Source organism: Toxorhynchites rutilus, chromosome 3 (assembly GCF_029784135.1).
Source record: "Toxorhynchites rutilus septentrionalis strain SRP chromosome 3, ASM2978413v1, whole genome shotgun sequence".
Taxonomy (NCBI): Eukaryota; Metazoa; Arthropoda; class Insecta; order Diptera; family Culicidae; genus Toxorhynchites; species Toxorhynchites rutilus.
The window spans coordinates 319637940-319660953 of NC_073746.1; the positions used below are offsets into that span (position 1 = coordinate 319637940).

General features: G+C 37.7%; 2 protein-coding genes across 7 annotated transcripts in view; one reads left to right on the top strand and one right to left on the bottom strand.

Annotated features, from left to right (window-relative positions):
- LOC129779948 (FERM, ARHGEF and pleckstrin domain-containing protein 1) overlaps positions 1–23014 on the bottom strand; it is a 163922-nt gene that overhangs the window by 104844 nt on the left and 36064 nt on the right. For all 6 annotated transcript variants that reach the window (XM_055787740.1, XM_055787742.1, XM_055787737.1 and 3 more), the window contains exon 2: positions 3036–4099. In XM_055787740.1, coding sequence (XP_055643715.1) covers positions 3036–3239 — 204 coding nt within the window. In that variant the 5' untranslated portion in view covers positions 3240–4099. The remainder of the gene's footprint in view (positions 1–3035; positions 4100–23014) is intronic.
- LOC129779949 (seminal metalloprotease 1-like) lies at positions 11852–12995 on the top strand. The gene is made up of 2 exons (XM_055787744.1): positions 11852–12190; positions 12255–12995. The coding sequence occupies exons 1-2, from the start codon at positions 11875–11877 to the stop codon at positions 12875–12877; spliced, it is 939 nt and encodes a 312-aa protein (XP_055643719.1). The 5' UTR covers positions 11852–11874; the 3' UTR covers positions 12878–12995.

The following is a 23014-nucleotide window of genomic DNA, read 5'->3' on the forward strand; positions in this document are numbered from 1 at the left end:
AAATGATGTCTTCAGGAGCGATGAAGATTTGATTTGGTTAAGAGATACTGAACACTACTTGTGTATTCAATCAGTGCCGTCTTGTCAGCCTGTTCAAACTGTTCAGATAGACAATCTAAAAAAAAATCTATTTTCTTTTGTTATTTTTTGAATGACCCTTTGACATTATTTGAAATATAGATTAAGACAAACTCGTTGTATGTGATTTGCCCTTCAAGAAATCTAACTACTCGAATTCTTTTAGTTAACATATATCTCGGAAGTTCCAGTGAAAATACTCCGGAGATGATGGCACGGATGTTTTTTTTTGCGGTCCCCAAGTCATCGAACAACATGCGCAAAAGTTCTAAAGTACAATCCATGGATTTGAAGCAGTTTAAAGTATAACATGGCATAAAACGCGAGAGCTTTTTCTGCAACTCATATTCGGTTTCTGCGCGCATAGTTCAGCATCGATTTGGAAGTGGATGCCAACTGAATATTCTTGCAATGATTCGATGTTAGGATATACTTTCCAAAATAAGATTTACCTGTAATGGCACATTGTTGATTTCAAACTTATGTTTCAACAAAATGACCAAATGTACACACCGCTATTAGCCACTGACACGTATGAGTCCCATATGCAGCACTAGCCTCATAAACATTAAGCTCTTCTATGAAACAAGGGTAATTTCTGTGAAATTCGTCGGTAAAATGATGCTTCCATTTAGACATTAAAAAAAATCAAAAATCATCTAAACAGAACACAAGATGGTGGGTGAAACGAGAACTCTGAACGATAACAGATGGAAGATCTTGTGTAAGATACAACAGTGAATCTTTACACGCTCGCAAAATTGTAGTCACCAATAAAAAAGTTGTTACTCAAACACAGAATATACTAAAAAAAATATTTCTCGTCAACAAAATTTTTATATGTAAATCAGAACAAATTCTAGAATATGAAAAATTAATCAGGACGCTTCAAAAGTATCTTAAAATCAGGACATGCCCTGTGAAATCAGGATGGATAGTATAGTATACAGAGCAAACGCAGTCAGCTATGTTTGAAGCGATCACTATTACTAATGCGCCGCCTTGCGTAGAAATGGTTAGAGGCGAATGAGCTGCAAAGTTTAAAGCCTCTCAAAAACAAAGAAGAAGAAAAAGAGATGACATTTGAGGTTCAACGTTTCATGTTGAACAAAACCGATGGAAACGATAAAAAAACACACACATCATTTTTGATTGGACAGGTAGCTCACTTAGTCATGCGTCGCCTCTGTATTCAATTAGTTCAGTGTTTCAGTATCGACATTACCCACTCGTCTTCAACCGATAGTTATTCAGATGGACACGATTATCGTGGTTTGTAGATGGGTCTGATGTATCGACTGACATTAGGCTTGGATTTGATCAGCTTTCTGGGCTCGAAAATGATTACACTAGCAGACCATTATCGAGGATGTAGTAAAGCGGGAACCTTCTTGTGAATTTATGGCTTCTGTGAATATAGTTTTTGGTTTCAATTCACGATCGATTAAGAGTCTTCCAGGGAAATTTTCTCGACATGCCATAGGATATTTAGCGTTAACATATTGTTTTTTTAATGAAGAATATATGCCGCCTATGGTACAACAGTTCGTTTTTCCTGCATTCAACTTGCTTACTGGTTTAGTTTGATATAAATCAAGAAATTCCTCTATACAATTACCCGCAAGATAACTAGTCCAGCTCAAGCTTTGTAGATTCTTCTTCTTCTTCTTTGTAGTTCTTCAATGGCACTAACGTTTCTAGAAGAACTTCGCTGTCTCAACGTAGTATTACTTGCCTCATTTTTATTAGTACTTAGTTGAGATTTCTATGCCAAATAACACAACACGCCTTGAATGCATTCTGAGTGGCAAGCTCTAGAATACGCGTGATCACAGTGCAAGTCGGAGGAAATTTCTTTGACGAAAAAGTCCCCCGATCAGAACGGGAATCGAACCCGAACACCCGGCATGTTAGTTATGACGCTAACCACTCGGCCAAAGGAGCACCAAAAGCTTTGTAGATGAATGAGATGATAATATGAACATCATCATTATATTCTATTATTAGTGAACCTCTCAGGGTGAATCGTCTTTGTGTCTAAGTAATCAAAGAAAATACTGATTAGCCAACGACACACATTGAAAGTCGTTTCACCGATTTCAAATTTGCCAGAAGATGGAAGCAAAAGGTGCAGCATAACTATCAGTGGATATACACTCGCGAAACGGTACTCCACGTTGCTTCTTCTGTTCACACGAATTATGTGCGCAAAAATTGCGTGCCGCGGGGATTAAATATAAATAAGGTAAATTGGGCAACATGATAAGCGCGATCCCGTGTATCTTCGTCGAAGATGTGTGCCTTTGTTTCGCTATAAATTATGCTCCTCAGCGCTACACTTTTCCTGCGATGGTTATAACCGAACGTGCGTGCGTGTTTTGTGAGCAAAATTTTCCAGAGTTCGTGCGCTTTAAGTGACGGCCCTTCCCTGCCATGGTTCTGCAGGGTTTTCTTTTTTTCAATGGGGAAATTGAAACAGATGTTGGAGATGACGTTGAACGGAGGTAAATTTGTATCGAAGCGTTCCAATAAACGATTTGTGTGGGCTTGGTCACAGCAAAATGTTAATTTGAGTCAGTCACCTGTAGAAGCTTCGCAAATGAGGCTGACTATGGGTGCAGAAATCAGCTCGTAATGAGTTAGATGTGTAGGTTTTGCGGTCTCTCTATAGCTCATATTCCGTCTTTCCAATAACAGGTCAAACTAGTTCACCCAGTATGATTCGTTGGCTAGTGCCCGGTTATCATTATCGTTTCTGCTCTACCCCGTTACGTCAGCAAGATTGTGTTTAGAGCCATGCATTATTTCATAATTACAGCACCGATACCGGATCGTCTCCTGTAGTGAGAGAGCTCGAACAGGATCATCGAAAGCTGCTTTCTTCGGACAAGAACGAGTTTTTGGCTAATCAGATTAACTAAATTGGGAATCTCGTCCAGCTGGATATGAGAACCTACCTGAACCTGGAACATGGTGACCGTATCATCGAGCATCTGGATACGGACGGCAAGCTTTTTGCCACCCCGGGAGTGCGATGAAGAAACGCCACCGTCCACACCGGACGGTGTGCTAAGTGAGTGGATCATTCTGGTGCCCGAAAGTGTTCCCGGGCCAGAACCACCGGCTCCTACTGTCGACGGTCCCATCGAATCCAGTGACATGATTGAATCTCTCCCTCTGTTTCTTTTCTATACGCTTCTCGTAACACTTGTCCTCAATTTGGCACTAAGGAAACTAACACAGATCGAATGTGGTCACTTGCCGATGCTTTTTGATGCAAGCAAACAAAGAGTTTCGTTGACGTTGGTTCGCGTTTTTCGGTTTGGGTGGTTTTTCCCTTCTTTATTTGCTTCTTTTTCGTTTGATTCTGCTCTACATATGATTCGCAACTAATTTACAACATACCACAAAGTACCGTACACGAACCATCTACTCCCACAAAGATATAAACACACACACACACACTCACTAGCCGCCTGCCGCAATCGCTAAAACAGATAACAGAAAAACCAAAGTAAATCAAACAACGCGCATCACAGCTACTACTATATCTCTCGGTCGGCTGATCACATCTGGGCTACATGCTGCTCAATCGGGACTTCTTCCATTATTCACAGACTAATGGCCTAATGGTTGCTGGTTACTGCCTTCCGAGCGCACCCACCACTCCTCTTCTTCATCATCTCATCGCAACACCCACACTATACATAAACACAGGCTCTCTTCACAAGCTTCGCTTCGGGTTGCTCACTAAACCACAACAATAACACTGACTTCCACAGCTTGAGACTGGAAAACTGGGAAACGATTTTCTCGAGAATGCACTTTGCTTGGATCGCTCTCTTCCGATTGACCAATTTCACACAATATTTCACATTTATACTATTCGAATTTCCAAACAATTACTTTAGCAAATCAACAAACTTTGCGCCCCTTCCTCAGAGCACGATGCGCCGATTGTTTGCTGCCTCTCCAGCGAGGGTGTTCTGGGGTTTCTGGGGGATTCGATGAGCAGAAAAATCTATAGTGGAAAGACGAGAAATAAAAAAAATACTGTTAGTTCAACCGAGCAATATTGAGGCACATAACAACGCAATTCATCATTCAATTAAGCATCTGTTGTCGGAGAGATTTGCTTGCGTTCAGCTCGCGATCGTTCACATTCCATGAAACCCCACAGTTTGTAACTCTTCTCACTGCTCCAACTAAATGGATGACCATTTGGAAGTCGGGTAATCTTTGTGTGCACCCAAATATGAGTTTGGATGGTGCGCTTCGGTGTGCGTTGTCTGTAAACATGCTGTCGATTGGTAGCATATCAAACACGATCGTTCTACATCGAGATGCACACTGCTCTAATACTTGTGTTGCCACAACAGTTCAGCCGCAGTCAATTTGAGTTGAGATTAGATTTAACCACATGGGTGAATTAACAACGATTGGAACGGGTTCTCGAAATAACTGTAATTGTAGCATTCGCTTGACTTGAACTACATTTTTTGATAAATAAGAAATTGTGTATAAACTCCTGACAAAAATTATTCTATGTTATTCTGTCCATTGAAATGTTTTTAACGACATTTGCACTACGCGGTTCGACGTTATCATGTCAACAAATTCATTCTGATGGTTTTTCTTATACAGTTACTAGTTGACTCGGCGAACTTCGTCCCGCTCAAAATTGATTTTTTGATATGATTACTTTCGAGCATTCACGTTTTCCTTCCAAGCGAACATTTGTGGGTCCAATCCCGGAGATATTCATTGGTTATTCTTCTAAAAATCCTTTTTCAAGGCTATAGGCGAAAAGTCTCTATAACGAGAAATAAAATTAATCAATCAATAAATTAGCGGTGACGTACAGTGTCGACCTCTATGGTGATGTGAAACAATTAACTCTATCGGATTAGCAAGCTCGAAAGAAATTGGCCTCCGGCGACACCACAATGGTTACGTGCGATTAAGTATCTCAGTGGCCGGCGACAGCACTTTAGTATCATTTACATTCTGTTGGGGTTTGGTTTAGGTAACAATAACTTACACACGTCAACTAGTTTCATGGTTAATAAGTAAAGGAGATGGGAAAAACGGACATATTAAGAAGAGTTTGGATTATATTTTTCGAAATTCATGTTTCTCCAAATTTAAATGCAGTTTCTTGCATTTCAATATACTGTTTTCCAAATTAATCTGCCGAATGTTTTTCAATGTTTTTACTGAAATCAAAACAGACCGAAAAGTAGAACATTTTTTTGATGATAACCCGCATGAACACATAGTGGGGGGAGAATGGACAGGTTTGTAATATTTACGTATGTATATCTTCGAAATTTAATGAAAATAGGGGAACAGGGTTGATAACTTATGAAAACTAACGATGAGATTAGTAAAACTTAACAATTTATAGTTTCCCGATAATGTCAAGAATGGGCGGCGACAAGCCAAGTAATCCGAATCACCACTGACGGCGCCAAGCGAATATTTTTTTCGAAACGTGCGGACGTCAAAGTGTTAATATAAAAATCTCGTGTCACGATGTTCGCGGCCGAACTCCTCCGAAACGACTCGACGGATTCTTATGAAATTATACACAAAAAAACTTGGTAGACATGAGAATAGGTCGTAAACTAGATATGATATCGCTAGGGTACCGATTACTGTATGTTAAATACCGATTTGGATGATCCTATGGAGAAAAAATTAAAAAAAATATTTTCTTATTTTTTTTTTAAATTCTGGCTTCAAAAAATACATATATTCTCAAAATCCTTATTTTCAAACCCGATTTTAGTATTTTTGTATAAACAATACCCAAATGATTTAACCGTTGTTCTTTAAACATAATGAATTTACTTCCGCTTCATCGAAAATTCATCCATACATGCGCAAGTAACCTCAATTCGTCTTAGGCAAGGCGCATCGCCGGAAAGTCGGAAGTCTCTCTGAATGAACACAATACATAATTAAAATTCCAAAAATCACACATGCTCGGATTGAAAGGTAACAATCCTGATCTCAATCAATTCTGATGAAATACCAGCTGAAGAGCACGTGTGAAATTCCAATGTCCATGTTGTTGAAGACATTTCTGGAATTATGGTAGGCATCTGCACAGCGACGCGAGAAATTATGATTCGAAGAAGAAACATCATCGACGCTCTCCACCTTCTTCTCCAATGGCCCTAACGTCCCTTTTGTTCGCATTCTCACCGTAATATTACTTGCTTCATTTTTATTAGTACACCCATACCTCGCTATACGGCCGCTTCTTATACGGCATTTCGCTACAACGGCACTCTTCAATCAAGGCACGTTTTCGATTTAAGGCCTAAAATGTTTCGCTATAACGGTAAAAACAACTTTTTTTCGATGTCGATATATTCAGGTAGGTTTATATTAGAGTGCCAATCTTGAATATTCAAACGAAACTTCCCTAAAAATATTGATTTCCTCGAAAAACTGTGCAAAATATCAGCTCAACCGGTTTATTATAAATAAGTTTATTGAAGTTAGTTATTTTTTGTACAAATTTATGTATTCTTGTTTAAATGAAATAGAAAGATAAAGTGCATTTTGAATGATGAACCATGTTACATATTTAACAAATTTGGAACCGATTCGATTGAATTTTTATGAATTTGTATTAGAATAATTGATTCCTTATACGGCTTTGCGCTTTGCGGCCGATTTTCGTGGAACGTATCTAGGTCGGAAAGCGAGGTATGGGTGTACTTAGTTGAGATTTTTATGAAAAACAACATGCATTGAATGTGAGTGTCAAGTTTTAGAATATGCGTGTGGCCACAGAATAAAAATTCTTTGACTTGCAAGGGACTTTGAAGGGACAAGATGGATATTTTATGAACATTTAATAACGAGATCTCGCCACAGGTGCTTCTTTCATTATGAACATCATTTCTTTTTTATCCCATTTGTTTATTTAGGCTCATTAGCCGAATTTTAATCGTGTACATGTCACATGTTTATCATATCTATAAATAGCACATTACCCAGTAGCCATTTAGGCGTAAGAGTATTCCATTCCATTTAATATAATCATTGCTGTGTTATTAATAGAACAGCAGTCCGATGTTTCTCGCAGAGCAGAGCAGTTGTATGGATGAATAGATCTTCATTCGACCGTTGATAGATCTCTATCGCTGCTGATTGTTGCGTGTACATAGTGAAGCTGTAACAACATAAAGATGGTCAATGGGGGCCCTGAGTTTTGAACTCACGTTCGGTCGCTTACTAAGTGAACGCACAACAAATGTGGCTACGAAGACCCCCTAACATCTTCTTATTTTTATTTAGAATAAATATCCATGAACATGCGGTTAGAGGAGACGAAACAAACAAAAAGAGCTCGATGGATTTTTATGTGTATCGTATGATGATTCGACACGGCCAAAACAACGTCAATCTACGATGTCGTGAGCTGCACCAACAATTCATGGTCGATGTGTACGCGAAAGTATAACCGAACGATTGCGATTTCTACGACATACAAAACAGGAGCGGTGTGTGGAAAAATACATGCACTTGCGAGACTCTATCATGAGCAATGCCGATACAACCTTCGCTAGTGCCAGGAAAGAGCGCAATGCATTGTCATGATATTACACCACGTATGTTCAAACAAAAAAAATAAATCTGAAATAAGATTCATTGTAACACTTCACGTATTCGATACCCCACTTTGCTGGATGTATTCGGTTAAATGGCTGACGCGTGGATTATATCGCAAACACATTTTTAGTTGGAGTGGAAGAAATACGCCCTGGGGTAATCAATAGTATAATTCTCTGAGTTTCCAGATCCGTCATCTGATTCACTACTAATCCGTATTCTGAATTATCCGATCGCAATTTTGCATTCTGTCCGTCGGACGCAAGCCTAATTGAGTTGGGCAAATGTAGCAACCTTACCATGCTTTTAAAACCAAAAAACGATGAATTGAAATAAGCTTCCAGAACGCAAAAGTGCGATCTGTTCGGGTATTTTCATTTTTTTTACATTTTACATTTTTTAAAGAAAATGAATAGTTTTGTTTTTTTTTCTCATTTTTGTCTGCGCTCATTGTATGTAGCACTCCATTCTTGTGTATGTCATAGATCTCATCCCCAAATATCCGTTCGATCTCTATTAAAGAATGAACCTTCACATCAGTTTCGGGTTCGGGAAGATACGACATGAAATGCTTCATTGCACTGCTATTTCTGAATTGCTCCGCAACAATATAGCGCTGCGACAGTTTTCTTCTTAATAAAACACAAGAGTGACAAATATTTCACGTTTGTTTATCGAATGCCAATGCACACCGTCAATTCCGGCAGCATAAACATCAAACACACTTTCGTTCAAATCTTCACATTCGATTAATTTTATAGATCGTTAGAACATCCAAACACACTTACGATTTATTAGTTATTTTTTATTTAACATCGAAAATGTGCACTAGAAATAGTGGTAGAACAACGTTTGCCGGGTCAGCTAGTTTTTCGATAAATTTCATAATACTTCTATCAAAACTCATCATTATAATATAATTTTTTTATCAGACCCAGTTCTCGTTCAAGATTCATTAGCCACTTGCAAGCAAAACATGACACTTAAGCATCTGGAATTAACATTTGATACGGAAAAAATCAAATTGCGTTATTCACCATGAGAATCCATTACCATTTTCGCTTCACACCAATGGAGCATGAAGTTCAATTCCGACAACTTGAATCTCTATTGCACTCATAACGCCTTCTACGATATCAGTGTGAAGCAGTGACTATGATTTTTTCCGATTTTTTTTTCAATTTTTATTCAGCTAATTTCTTAAAATTTTCCCACCGTATTATTTTTATATAGGCAGAGATGAATACAACAAAATAAAGACAAATCAAATAGGACGATCAGTTCTCGAGTTTTGCGCTGGGCAACATATTTGGCGACCCATTTTTTTATATATCTGTACGATTTTTTTCGAAGACAAAGAAAATAAATAAATATTGATAGAAGATTTGTCGTTCTTAGTAAACATCGGCATCGGCATATGATAGCATCAGACGGTTTCAACAAGTCATAGATAGCAGAATAATTTTCTGATCCCATCAGTACGGAGCAGTACATTAGCACAATCATTTTTGAGCTCTAACGCGTCGACTTCAACCCAATAAGTTGCGAACGGGCGGAGCTGTTTTAAGATATAAAAGTTTTCATCATAAGATCAAATTTTGGAGCAATTTTTTAACATTGTATTGTATAGGGGCTGTGGAGGTAATGTGGTCACGTGGGGTAAAGTGGTCACTTGCTTGTTTGATAGTATAACTATTGACTATTGACACCGTACTGATAGTCATCTTATGTTTCAAGAATTTCATGACTTTTGAGTCACCCTGTACTACAGTGGAGCTGTCGCATATCAAGAAATAAATAAAAACAAAAAACGCTCTCTCGGTAGCCATTCGGCCGTGTAAACTTTGGAGGAATTGGAGGTCGAAATCCTCGAAGGCTTCAATCGGAATGCAAACCTCAGAATCTTAATTGGGTAGTACACTATGGAAACTTGAACAAACTCAAAAAAAAATATTTCTGGCTTAAAATGTTCTCTGGGATGTCTTTACTGTAGTTTTTGTCCCAGGTTTGTTCGATGCTCTGTTCCAAAGTTACAAGCCAATTAGTGGATCCAAAATTTAAAACGCGTTTTACTCGAAACTACGTTTTGCAAACTGGTGGGAGTTCTATCTCCGGAACGGTCCATCCGATTTCTATGAAGTAGTTTTTCCCAGATTCTTCACTAAATTTCCTGTCATCGAACGTAGGATTTTTTTGATATTTTGAAAAATAAAATTTTGGTGAATGTTTTTGTTTCGATTTTTTAGGCAAAAACGCAATTTTTACAAAAAAAAACTCAAAAATCAATATTTTGAAAAAATCTTACGTACGATGACAGGAAATATACCCAAGATTACGCGAAAAAATCATTGGTTGAAATCGATCAACTAGAAAAACTAGTAGAACTCCCACCAGTTTACATGGTTTTGGCTGCAAGGGTTCAACAACCGGTTGCGGTTATTCAGGTGGCAGTTCAATTGACACCAATATTTTTTTTTGTTAAGTAATATGTACCTAATAAAGCTGTCATATCAGATTAATTGTAGTAATTTATTTTCTCGTTGAAAAAAATCGCGAAAATCACATTATTTTTATGATGTTCATAGTGGACTACCCCCTTAACAACTTTGCTAGAAGTAATCTTAAAAATGAAAGAAATAATGAATATAACAAATGATTACCCCAATAAAATTTAATCTTTCTGTCTTTGGCAAAGTAGAACGATGGGTGGATCATGTCTCTAACGCAACTGGAAAGACGTAGGACCACAACAAGGGCTGTCAATTAGATCTAATTATGGAATATCCATGTAATGCATGAAATATCTAAGAGATACTAGTGATCTAAGGGATACAATTACATCTCCAACGCTCTCAAAGGCATAATTTCCAAAGAAACAATCCGCAAATTATACTATGCAGCACCTGTCACAGGACGGCAAAAGAAAATCCGAATTTATTCGGTTGTGTGATGGCAGCAGCTTATTGGACTCTATTGGTTTCTGTCATTCAAACATTTTCGAGAGTTTGTGTTTGTTTACGTGCGACTCTATTGTTGGAATATATTCACGATTTGACGTAGGGCTACGTTTTTCAACGAAGGTGCCAAATCAGAAAACATGTTATGAAATACTTTTAGTGATAATGACTATTTTTACTAGCGTCGATTTTTTGTGATCTGAATATCAATTGAATCATGATTTCTCTAGGTTTTGTTTAGTATACCATACACCACAATTCCCCTATTCCTAAACGGGTTGAATAAACGAAAATGAATAGTACTTCCAATTCCTCATACATTTATTTTGGCATTTCTGTGTTGCAAATACAGTGCAGTACAAGGTGAAAGGTAAAATATTGCAACGTGAGCTCCGAATTGTCACCGGATGGAATAGTGAAGGAAATTTCATTTTAGTCCGAGGTATCGCAGCCACTCAGCGGCGTGACTATCCTCTCATCTTTTCACGCTAATAATATTTCGCTTATACTCAGTACAGTCATCTATCATTCTTAGGAACTTTATATTAACAGGTTCACTAGACATTCAGATTCGTTAAGAAAATTTAGAATTATACATGGTTGAACATTCAGCTTACGCTCAATTTTATTTGAAGGAAGAACAAAGATCCCCGGTGTGAAGCCTGAAACTTGATTAACTGCATTGAAAGAGCTCGTTTCAAAAAGAAATGATGCAACCCTAGGGTTGCAAACGAGATGATTACTTCAAAATGTACATGTCCATTATGATGTTTCTAGAAACATCATAATGGACATGTACATTTTGAAGTAATTTAGCCAATAATGATTGAAACAAACAAACGAATCGAACTAAAGTTAAGTTATAAAGAAATCTATATCGCTTGACAACTGTCACCAATTAACAATTAGCTACAAGCTAGAAATCATTATCTCCCGAACACGCAATGATACACACGTTATTCACACTTTGACCCACTTAACAATCAAGTTTAGGTTTACTTTATTAAGAGTGTTCGCATTCCAACTAGAGTCGCCCCTAGTATTGATAAGAGCTAAACCCGGACCACACGCAGCGTAGGGAAACGTCCCCTGCTGTTGCTGCTGCTATGCATGTGGTTAATTACGAGTGCAAATGCAAGCTTTATAAGCATGTCTCCACATGGCTAACAGCCATAGTAGATTGCGACACCTTGTCCCGAGAAAAACAATAATGGCTGCTCTTCGCTGCGTTATTTCTTTGATACTGCTAGCAGGTCTAGTGCACAGCTATCCAGGAGTTCGGCAGAAGCCGCCAGTGCCGAAATATGGAAGCATTGAACCACATAATGACGAGTGGGAACGCTCCCGCGTTGCGGAGCAGATTGATGACCTATCCGACGAGGATGACGTTAACCCTTGGGAGTTGAGTGGATTGTATGAGGGAGATATGTTGCTTGAATCACACGACGCACGCAATGGGATACTCAACGAGACCATGCGCTGGCCCAACGCAACCGTTCCCTACTATATCGAAGATGATGATTTCAGTAAGTTATTATTACGTACCAAACTAAAAACTTTTGTAGATAAATTTGTTTTTGGTGATTGCAGTTGACGAACAACAGCTCGTAATCCTTAAAGCCATCAAGGAGTACCACAAGAAGACCTGTGTCAAATTTCGTCCGTACCACAAAAGCGACACCAACTGGGTTGTGTTCCGCTCGAACGCCAGCGGCTGCTGGTCCAGTGTGGGAATGCAAACCGGAGGACAGACGGTTAACCTGCAGTCTCCAGGATGCGTTCGGCATGGGGTTGTAGTCCACGAGCTGCTACATGCTTTGGGCTTTTTCCATCAGCAGAGCGCCTCCAATCGGGACGAATACGTTCGCATTGTGTGGGACAACATCGAGCCCGGCCACGAGCACAATTTCAACAAGTACAACGACAGTGTGGTAACCAGCTACGGGACCGATTATGACTATGGCAGCGTGATGCACTACAGTGCGAAGGCGTTCTCGAGGAATAAGCAGCCAACAATAGAGGCTCTGGAAGCAAATGTAACCCTGGGTCAGCGGAAGGGACTCAGCGAGAAGGACGTCACAAAGCTGGACCTTATGTACGAGAGCAGGTGCGCTGAACGAGCCAACGGGGAGGAACATCCGGGCTTCCTGGAGCAGTTCAATGCGCTGCTTGGGTTTACCACTGCCAACATGGCTGCGTTTGGAAGAGTATGAACGAAAATGTGGGGGAAGAGTAATCGAATAGTGCAAGTGTTCATGTGGTGTCTATTTCATAAACACATTATTCCACCTTTAATTGTACAGTCGAAACAATAAAATGAAATCAATATTATTTGTGAGTTTTGAACTATATGGATCCCATGTAGCAACGGATGCTATTTTACTATCGGTTATTATTATATTTTTACAACTACTATCACGGAACATTTTGGTAAACCATCTGTTTGAATATGTTATACAGAAGATTACGGAACCACGCAGAACACATCTTACTGCGGTTTCTTGAACTTTTAACAAATATAAAACAAATATAAAACAATTCAGTCATGATGCGATATCTTCCATATTCGCCCGACTTGGCCTCCCTGCAAATCATTGTTATTACCGAAGATAAAGACAACGATGGAAAGAAAATGTTTCAACTGAAAAAAACACTGGTAAAAACGCTTCGTTCATGAAGGAATACTTCGAGGGAGACAAAATGTTATTGGCGAATGCATAAATAATAATATAATGGTACGTCTTATTCTGGATAAAAACATTGTACACTGTTATTCATAGTTTTGACGAATAAAACCTAGACACACATTTCCCTAGTCCAGATTATTCCAATAAGAGGTTGTAAATAAATGATGAATGTATTTTTCTATAGAGACCTTTGTGAGATACCGCTCCTAATAAAGTAGAAGTATTATTCAGATCGTTTCAGATCCATAAGATTTCGTTCATTGATGACTGCAAGACAGAAATATGTAATTTAATTTTCTAAATGATTTTTTGTTTGTTTGAAAACAATTGTTACTGTTGTCAGAACGAAAATATATAGTGGTTCACGCTCCGCATAGATCGGAAAAAGATAAGGATTTATTTACGTACCGTCGATGGGGATGAAAATGGTTCAAAAAAGGTAGTATTCGAACTTTTTGTTAAATAACTTTCGTAAATTAGATTAAAACAAAATTCTGATTACGTAGAAATGTTCTCTAATGATAAACACTCGAAAGTGTGTAAGGAATTGTTGAATAATATTAATTTTTCACTGAACTACGATTAAATGAAAGATTGAATGAATTGAAATCTCACCCCTTGGAGGGGGTGACAATGGGTCAAAGTAGTAAATATTACTTTCTATTAAGAATTGTGTTTAGAAATCAATTTCTCAATAATTTTCAAGATAATTTAACAACATGTAAGTATCTTGAATGATTTTTTGAGTTACGAAAATAGTGTCAATCCACCTAGGAGTGCGATGGAAATGTTTTTATACAGCCATTCCATGTCAAACCGATATAGTGGTTCTCAAATTTTCATGAAAAGTGGTAGTTTTGTTCTTTATCGCAAAACATTAGTCCCGTATTTTTTATCACTAGAGTGATCATTTCCATTTTAGGATTGCCCAAAAAATAATTTTTTTCTCATTTTTTCCAAAAATGCAATTTTTTTAAATTCATAACTTTTGAACTACTGTACCGATTCGGATGATCTACAAATCAAATTGAATAGGTGACCATTTCCATTTTAGGGTGGTCCGGAAAATATATTTTTTCTCATTTTTTTCCAAAAATGACTTTTTTTTAGATTCATAACTTTTAAATTACCGGGCCGATTCAGATGATCGATTTACTTTTTTTAATTCCACATGAAATGCCACATATGCATAAAAATTGGATTCTAGTCGCCTAGATGTAGGCCAGTCGCATAGGAATAATGAACGAAAACTGAACACTTGTTAACTTCGAAAAATCTCTCGAAAACGAAAAAAACACTACTCTGATATCCGAATATGTTATGTAAAAAAAAATCAGCTCTCAAGAGAAAATATAAAAAATAATGTGACCTTAGTTCCGAAACCATGCAGCTATGAAATACAATTACAATCAATAATTACGAAAAAAAATCTGTTTTTTTTTCAAGTGTAATGTTTTCCAAACAAAACTAGCTTCATTTTGATATATCGATCATCTAAATCGGTCCAGTAGTTCAAAATTTCATGAATTTTTGAAAAAGGTCATTTTTGGAAAAAAGGGGGAGAAATTGATGTGTCGGACCACCATAAAATGGAAATGGCCACTCTGTTAAAAAAATAAAAAAAATACGGGTCTAATATTTTACGATGAGGAATAATACTACCAATTTTCATGAAAATCAATCACTTTATCGGTTTGACATGGAATTCAATTTTGCTCTTGACCTATTCTCACCCCCACTCAATGTAAATAAGAGATTATTTCGAAAATATTAAAATTCGAATGTAAAAAAAAAAGATGTTCAAAATCAGTGATGACTCATCTGGCAAGACTCTGAAGAATATTTCTATCCAATATTGACAATTTTAATAGTTCTATATAATGCTGGGCATGAGATTTTTTGTGAGGTGTTATTTGATGACTACTTACACATCAAATTTTGATGAATTATTAAATAATATCTATTTGTGCTACAGTAAAGTATTATGCATTGGAAGCTGTGGAAATATGTCTCCTATTAAACAACTCACAGCTTTCAAAAATATTCGCAATATTTGTCAAAATATTACTAATAGTATTTTTTTTTGTAGAAATCTCGGTTTTTTAATGAAAACATTCGAATTCTCAAGTCGATGTTGCATTTATCGTTGCTAGAGTTTACTGTCATCATATTGATCCATTCATAATTTCGGCTTTCTTCAGAATATTACCTTTTCTTGGGCATTTTAAAAGTGTTCTCCTCAACACACTCAATATAGAAAAACTTTATTTCTGCTATGCGCGAAGGACACAATAAACAAACTGCAGCGCGCCAAGCGGTTGCTATAGAAATCATGTGGAAAAACAACATTGTTGAATTGGACAACTCATGATCAGAATTGAGTTCATCAAAATGCGTTAATTTAATGGTTTAGCTATGTAAATATGTTACAAATGGTGTGCAAGAATGATGTTTACAATATTTGTAAGTGTTATAATCCATAAAAGGTCTAAATACGTGCGAAATAATCATCTGGTGATCGATAAAAAGTTAGTTCGAATGAGGGGCGCATTGACACAAATAAAAGGTGTAAAAATATACTATAAAACTACTGTAAATCATAAAAAAGACAATTTTATTTATATGTTATGAAACATTCTAATACCTGATTTGACAAAGGTGTGCTGAATTAGAGCATTCAAAAAAGTGGACAAACCATGATCATATTTTCGACTGGACAAACCAAAATCATTTACCTTATTCTGAAGCAAAAAATCTTTAGCGTATATCATTTATATGTGTATTGTTTATTGCGAGCCATTCCTTTTCATATATAGGAGGGAATTTTCCGGAGAAACTATACCTTCTTCGTGACTATCTAAGAATCGCCATAAAAATGGAAGCACCATGTTTCGAGGTTCGGAACAAGTAACAACCGGAAGAGGCCGGCTTACTTCTGAATTTGTTGGATGGGGTATAATTTCCCATTAATGCGTTTTGAAATAGGTTTTCGTCGAATCTGCAACCTGAGACCGAGCGTTGACATTTTGCGAAATCATGTTGTCGAATCTCTAACTCATATATTGCCGTCTTCAATTGAATTCTCAACTCTTAACGCCATAATTTTAGACAAGGGCGATCTCCCGTGATGGTTTTGTTTGTTTTTCGATACAATTTGGTAACACAGCTAAAAGTATTTTCTCCCCAATATCGAACAACCAATTTTCACGAAAATGTGAGAATCACTATATCGATTTGGCATGGAATGGCAGCAAATATATCCACAGGAAAACGCGTCATTGCAAAATGGGTTCCACATGAGCTGAACGAAAAGACAGTAAGAAAACCGAAATATCGCATGAGATAGTGATCGGCGATGAAAATGGATTTATTTCGAGAATCCTAAGCGACGGAAGACAATGCTGTGTTTAGAGAGATCAGAAATGATTGATCTACTATGAGCTACTCGAATCTGGCGAAACCGTTGATACTGAACGCATTCGTGAACGCATGATCAATGATCATGATCAAAGTACCAAAAAAGGCAACACAAAGTGATTTTGTTGCATGACAAAACTACATGTTGCACAATCTGCACAATCGGTCAGGGAAACGATGGAGTCCTTTAGTTGGGAATTTCTTTCACATGCGGCTTGCTCAACAGACTTGGGTCCTTCCAACTATCACCTATTTGCGACAATGCTGAGCAGCGCTTCAATTCTTACGAAAAAGTGAGAAATGGCTTGATGAATGTGTGAAGATATCGATGGTAAATACTTTGAATGAAGAAGAGTTTTTCATTTTACAACGACAACCGTAAGTTTTGACGTAGGATTAGATCTTTCGGGAACATATTGGGGTACAAATTGAAAAACGAATATCGATCGCATCGTGAAAAATGTCCAATTTCAAACGCTTATTGCTCAGTCATTTCATGACGGATTGATGAGATTTTTACATCAAAACATTGCGGCACTCTATAACAATTTTTCACCTTGAATAAAATAATATATATCATGTAATTAACTATCGAACAATTGAAAAATCTCAACCCCTATCCAAACGGTACTGATTGGTCGAAATTGACGTCATTTCTTTTTCGCCTGCTTCGCTTCTTTCGTTCCCCAATAAGTCAAATATTTGCATGGCGAGCGAGTGGGGGGCGTCTATTTCTCACATACCAACTGATATAAAAGGACGGTAGCATTTTTGGATTTCTCATTCTCGTTCAACGCTCAGATCGGCAAACATCTGGGCTTCTAGTGTGCAGTGCTCTACAAATCAACCAACACCATACGGTGCGGCAAAGGAGAGGAAGCCATCGGCAACCAACGATGGATGCGGTGCGGCAAAGGGAGCAAAGAAGAGGAAGCAGCGGAGAGCATCGAATTAAATCTAGTGTGCATTGCTGGTGCGCTCCTCTTCACATCAACAATCGGATGTGGCGGATGCGTGCATTGCATCGCATCGTATCACACCCGCTATCCGTCGTTTAGCTCGTCGTGGTGGTGCCAATCAAACCCTCGCAAATCGACGCACAGAAGCCGATGGCGCCAAAGTCAAGGAAAGCATCAGCGAATCCGTAAAAGCTACCGCTCCCAAAACTAATCTGCTACATCCGACTGAAACGCAGTAGATTCCGTACATCCCATTAAACCATTCCAGTCCTTCTCCGGACTTTCAATTTGTTTTGAAACAAAAGAGTTTATTTTACTGTTTTCCACTTACCACAAAAACTATATAAAACCGATCAAAAATACTGTTTATTTTTCATTTTCTACTAACAACTAACATGGAAGGTATCACGTCAAAAACATACGTTTCATCAACCACCTTTTACTGGATTTGACAAAAGAAGCGAAGGACATATGCATGCATGTATATAACGGAACGCTCCAGTCATACACAGCCCGTTAGGGACGAATGACCTTTGGGTTAAAGTCCCTTCAAAAACAAGAACGAACGATACACAACCCATATCAAACAAATGCATGAAGGAATTCTATAAAATAATATTTTTGCTGTGCCTTTGCGCCATCTACACGGGCGAGTAGCACCATAGTAGCAAAAAATGTCGAAGTTCGTGACATCTGGTAGCAATATTTTTCTTCTTTTGGAATATAGAGACTTTAAATTTTACATTCATTCGTCTCTAGCCCTGAGAAGGGCCCTTGCGAAGAAAACTAGTTCATACTCTTTCTCGACCTACCTTTCGAAAGATATTTTCATTGTCGCTCAGCACTCCTCAGCAAACGAGTCTGCTTTCGGCGGCACCAAGCGACGCCATGAGCAATATTCATTTAGGGAGGCAGATTAATCTCCCATCGAACTAGCAGGTCCAAAGACAGTTTTGAATTGATAAAATTTAAATGTATTTATTTTTTTTTGTTTTGATTTTTGACGGCTCTTTTCAGAGCCACCAAATCATTATCAAAGAGTTTAACAATATAGTTTCTCAAACGTATCCAAAATCAGCATGTGGCAGATAGCCTAACGTAATCCTACGTCAACTATGCGGTCGTGTCTCAGACACAACCCTCCTGTGACTTTTTCTCAACACAATTCTCCATACACCTTGTATGTACGAACTCACCAGTCTTTCAATGAAGAACATTTGCAAGTTAAATTAACCGGTCCTTGCTTCGACTCTCTCCGATTTTTTTCAACCTTAATCTATAATTCTTATTTTCAAAAAAAAAAGATCCAGATGTCTGATTAATATATGTCGTTCGATAAGGTTGTTGATCAATGAACTTCCTGAAAAAAGTATTGAATATATTTTCAATAAGGTTGCCCGAAAATTTAATTTAATATAGGGTTGGGGAAAAAGAAATGTCGCAATTATCCAATTTAAGTCAAATATGCGCCGTTTTGTTCACAAACTTGTTGCCATTTAGAAGACAACTTCATTGTAACACAGTTGCCTTCTTCAAATAGCCGTATAGTATGACTCGATGCGATAAGTACAACACAAGGTATGTTTAAATGTTGCCATATATTGACAATATACGACATTTCTTTTTCCTCAACCCAATATTAACAAATTTCATAACTCAAAACAACATTCTTTAGATATTTTCTTAAATATTTTTAATTACCATACCATTTTAATTGACTACTAGTTCTACGGCTAGTAATGCTGTGACGTATATGAACTTGAACAAAAGTGGAATTTCAGTACTTTGCAAAATCCTTACAAAATTTTATATAATGAAAAATATACTTTTCATATTTTCAAACAACTCCAAAACACAACTATAATGTTCAGCAGCAGTATGCCTCTTCTATTATTTTATGAAGGTTCAAGAGAAATTGAGATGTTTCCTGTTAATACGGCTGTTTTTCGACTGATTTGGCGAGGAATTGCTCTATTCTATTCATGTTTTCAATTCTTCATTCATGTTTTCAATTCTTCATAAATATCTGTAGACTTCCTATTGTACAAGTCGCTTTTGGAAGGGGAATCCCACATATGAAAGCTTTTTAGATTTAATCTCAGGTGCAGAGATTCAGAAAGTGCTTTTGTGTGGATTGATTACTGAATCTTTCTCTTTCCCTAGTGAGAAGTTGTTACCATTATTTGCGAAAGAAAACGATAGGTTTTAGAATCAAACATCAGTAAAATCCAATTTCAAGACAATTCTGAATTTAGATTTCGATTTCAAATTTTAGATTCCGATACGAAATCCGCATAAAGACTCTATATTCAGGATCCAATTTCAGAAATTCTTGATCAGGTTTGGAATCTAAATCTAGAATCTAGATTCATATGAATTATAAATTCAGATTCACGTTATAGATTCAATATTCAAATATTCAGACTTCCGATCAAGAAATCCGGATTGAGATTTCAAATTGCAGACTAAGACCTCAGATACAAATTTGGATTCTGAGATCTGCAATCCAAATCTTTAATCAGTTTATGATCAGACTCAGATATCAGATCCCAGATTCAAAGTTCAGATTCATAATACGAGTTTTAGATTCAAGATTTCAGACTCCACAGAAGAACTTTCGGCTTGAATTGCTAATGATGTGGATTCCAATTTAGGTCCCTGATATACCAATTATGATACAGAATCAGTTTACTTATTTAGATTTCGAAATTAAGTTCTAGTAAAAAATCGAAATACAATTTATAGATTCGAGATTGAAGATTCATATACTTAATTTCAAATACGGATTCCACACACAAACTTTATGTCTAGGATACGGATTCCAAAATCCGAGTTCAGTTTTCTGATCTAAATGTACATCCGAAATTCAGTTTCCATACATAGATTTCTGATTGAGATTTTCTCAGTATTATTTTCAAAATTTTAGATTCTAAACCCTCGTGAAATCAAGATCCAAGTTCAGTTGATGGATTCCAGATGATTTTTGATTCCTATTCTCAGATTTAAGGTTTCACGAACACAAACATCTCCGTCTGAGATGTCGCAACCATTCCGGGAGTGTCGTCTTTAGCGGTACATCGAGCTGAAAAACGCACCGGATTGACGACTAATAAGAAGATAGTGACTGCAAATCACAACGATAATCATTTAAAGACAATCAAACCACGTTCCCGTAAGCTGTACATGACGGTGCTGACGAAGTTTGATTGCATGGTGATGGTGATGATGGTGGTCTACGTCAAGGCAGACTTGAAACAGCCTTTATACGGTAACCGGAAATGGAAGGGTGGCACGTGATATTCTCGAAGTTCGCCAAAAAGTATCTGATCTAGCAGGTTGTCTGTTTTTGTGGCTAGAGAATCAACATTCTCATCGCAACCGAGACCTTCAAATAGGAAAGTGCGTGACTGTATGGAACTATCTCTGCTGCCTTTTCTGGAGCAACACGGCATATTGAAGTGAAAATTTTTCGTTTTTGAAAATTTTGGAGCCTGATCCTCATATCCAAAACCCAGATATTTCAGTTTCAAAAAAACCCCAAACCCCTCAGATTTGAATTCCCTAAAATGTATTACCAATCTCTAAACTTGAGACTTAAACTCTTCTGGCTCCACCCTAAAGTAATTTTTCAAATCTTGACGCAGGCGATAGAATTGCAATTCCAAATGCCTGATTCCAGATCAAAGAAACCGTTTTCAGATACAAGATAACAGACTTATTCATAGTTCCCAGTTGCAGATTCAATCTTCTATATACGGACAAAGATCTTGAATTGAGATCTTCAATGGATGCTAAATTTGAAATTCAAACTTCCAGATGATTTCAGATGACAGTTTCCGAATACCCAATATTATATTTCAAATAGAAAATGCGAAGGACTTATTGAGAATTCCATACAGAAAAAGTCACACATTGATATCTGTTTGTATTTGAGACGAATCCAACCGAACCATAAACATAGGTCACAACGGTTCTGGAAATGGCTGCCGCCGTTCCCTTCCGACCTCGACAGAAGGGCAACAGAAGAAAAACATTTCATTAACACAACATCTAAAAGATGCGTATATTTATACAATCAAGTGCACGCAGGCGTTGGTTTCCGCAGCAGATGAACTTTCTCGGAATGCAAATGCATCTTCTTCAGATGAGACAACGACGCTAAACGGCGGGGATTGCAGCTTGTTATTTCTTCACTACACAGCAAAATGCACTTGATATTCAAACCGTTTCCTCTACATAAACTGCACACAATTTTGCAGGGAAAGGAAACAATTGTTGCAGGGAAAAATGCAAGAGTGGAAATGTAAACAAAGTGGGTCCAAATATTCGGAATTGTACCATCACGAGAAAACAGAGTGAGCGAACAAGATATGGATCACAAACACTAATTGACTGAACGCAGCGGAGTTCAACTCTCGATGCGTGAATGCATATTATCGTGGTGATGTCTCCAATACCGTTTGTGTGGTTGTGGAAGCCGTCGACTTATCAACCCGACAAACGTTGTTGACAAACAGCAGATATCTCTCGACACGAACAATAAACCGACGGAAATGAAAGTCAACAAAACTAACCGTGTAGCCATGTGTGTTGGGGGTTCAGCTCGTAAACTTTTAATTACAGACACACACACAGACACGCACACACCAAACAAACTAATTTGAGTCGGACGTAATTGCTTTGCCGGGTAGAGAGCCGGCGGTTGGCTGTCGTTCGTGTACCAGCAACAGAAGAAATGTTTGGAAAGTCCCATTAGGCAGAGGACGACGCTCCAGAATGGCGAAAGACGACTGCTGCCCGGGCTGTTTTCTTATAGGCCACGGATGCGTGACTCGAGAAAGATAGGCACTGTCTATATTTACCTATATAAGGCACTAGGCTATTGGACGAATGCTGTTACTGCTGCTGCTTATCGCAAGGTCTCTTGAGTGTTTCAGGGAGGAATTATGTCCGTGAGCCGGCGACATTATCGTTAGATTTTTATTTTATTTATCTCATTCGTTTCACCAAACTTAGGGGTCCCTAGCCGTTCGTTGTCGGCTAATGTAAATAGCACTTTTTTGCCGGTATCGGAGAGTCAGCAGATATGATGATCGGACTGATTTCCGTTTGTATGACAGGGCAGCGGTGTTTGGCACATAGTAAACTATTTCTGGGCCCAATTAAAGCTGCGACCGGTAGCGACCCAATTAAAGCTGAACATTGCTCCTTCGTAGATTCCAATTCGTCACGTAATTGATATCAATTAAAGTCAATCAAGTTTATCATTTCTCGTCAAGAAGGGTTT

What these genes read in the sequence shown, in the direction of transcription:
- LOC129779949 (XM_055787744.1), top strand. Translation starts at nt 11,875, where the DNA reads ATGGCTGCTCTTCGCTGCGTTATTTCTTTGATACTGCTAGCAGGTCTA. An exon ending in TATCGAAGATGATGATTTCA is followed by an intron (nt 12,191 to 12,254) that starts GTAAGTTATTAT and finishes TGGTGATTGCAG; the next exon opens with TTGACGAACAACAGCTCGTA.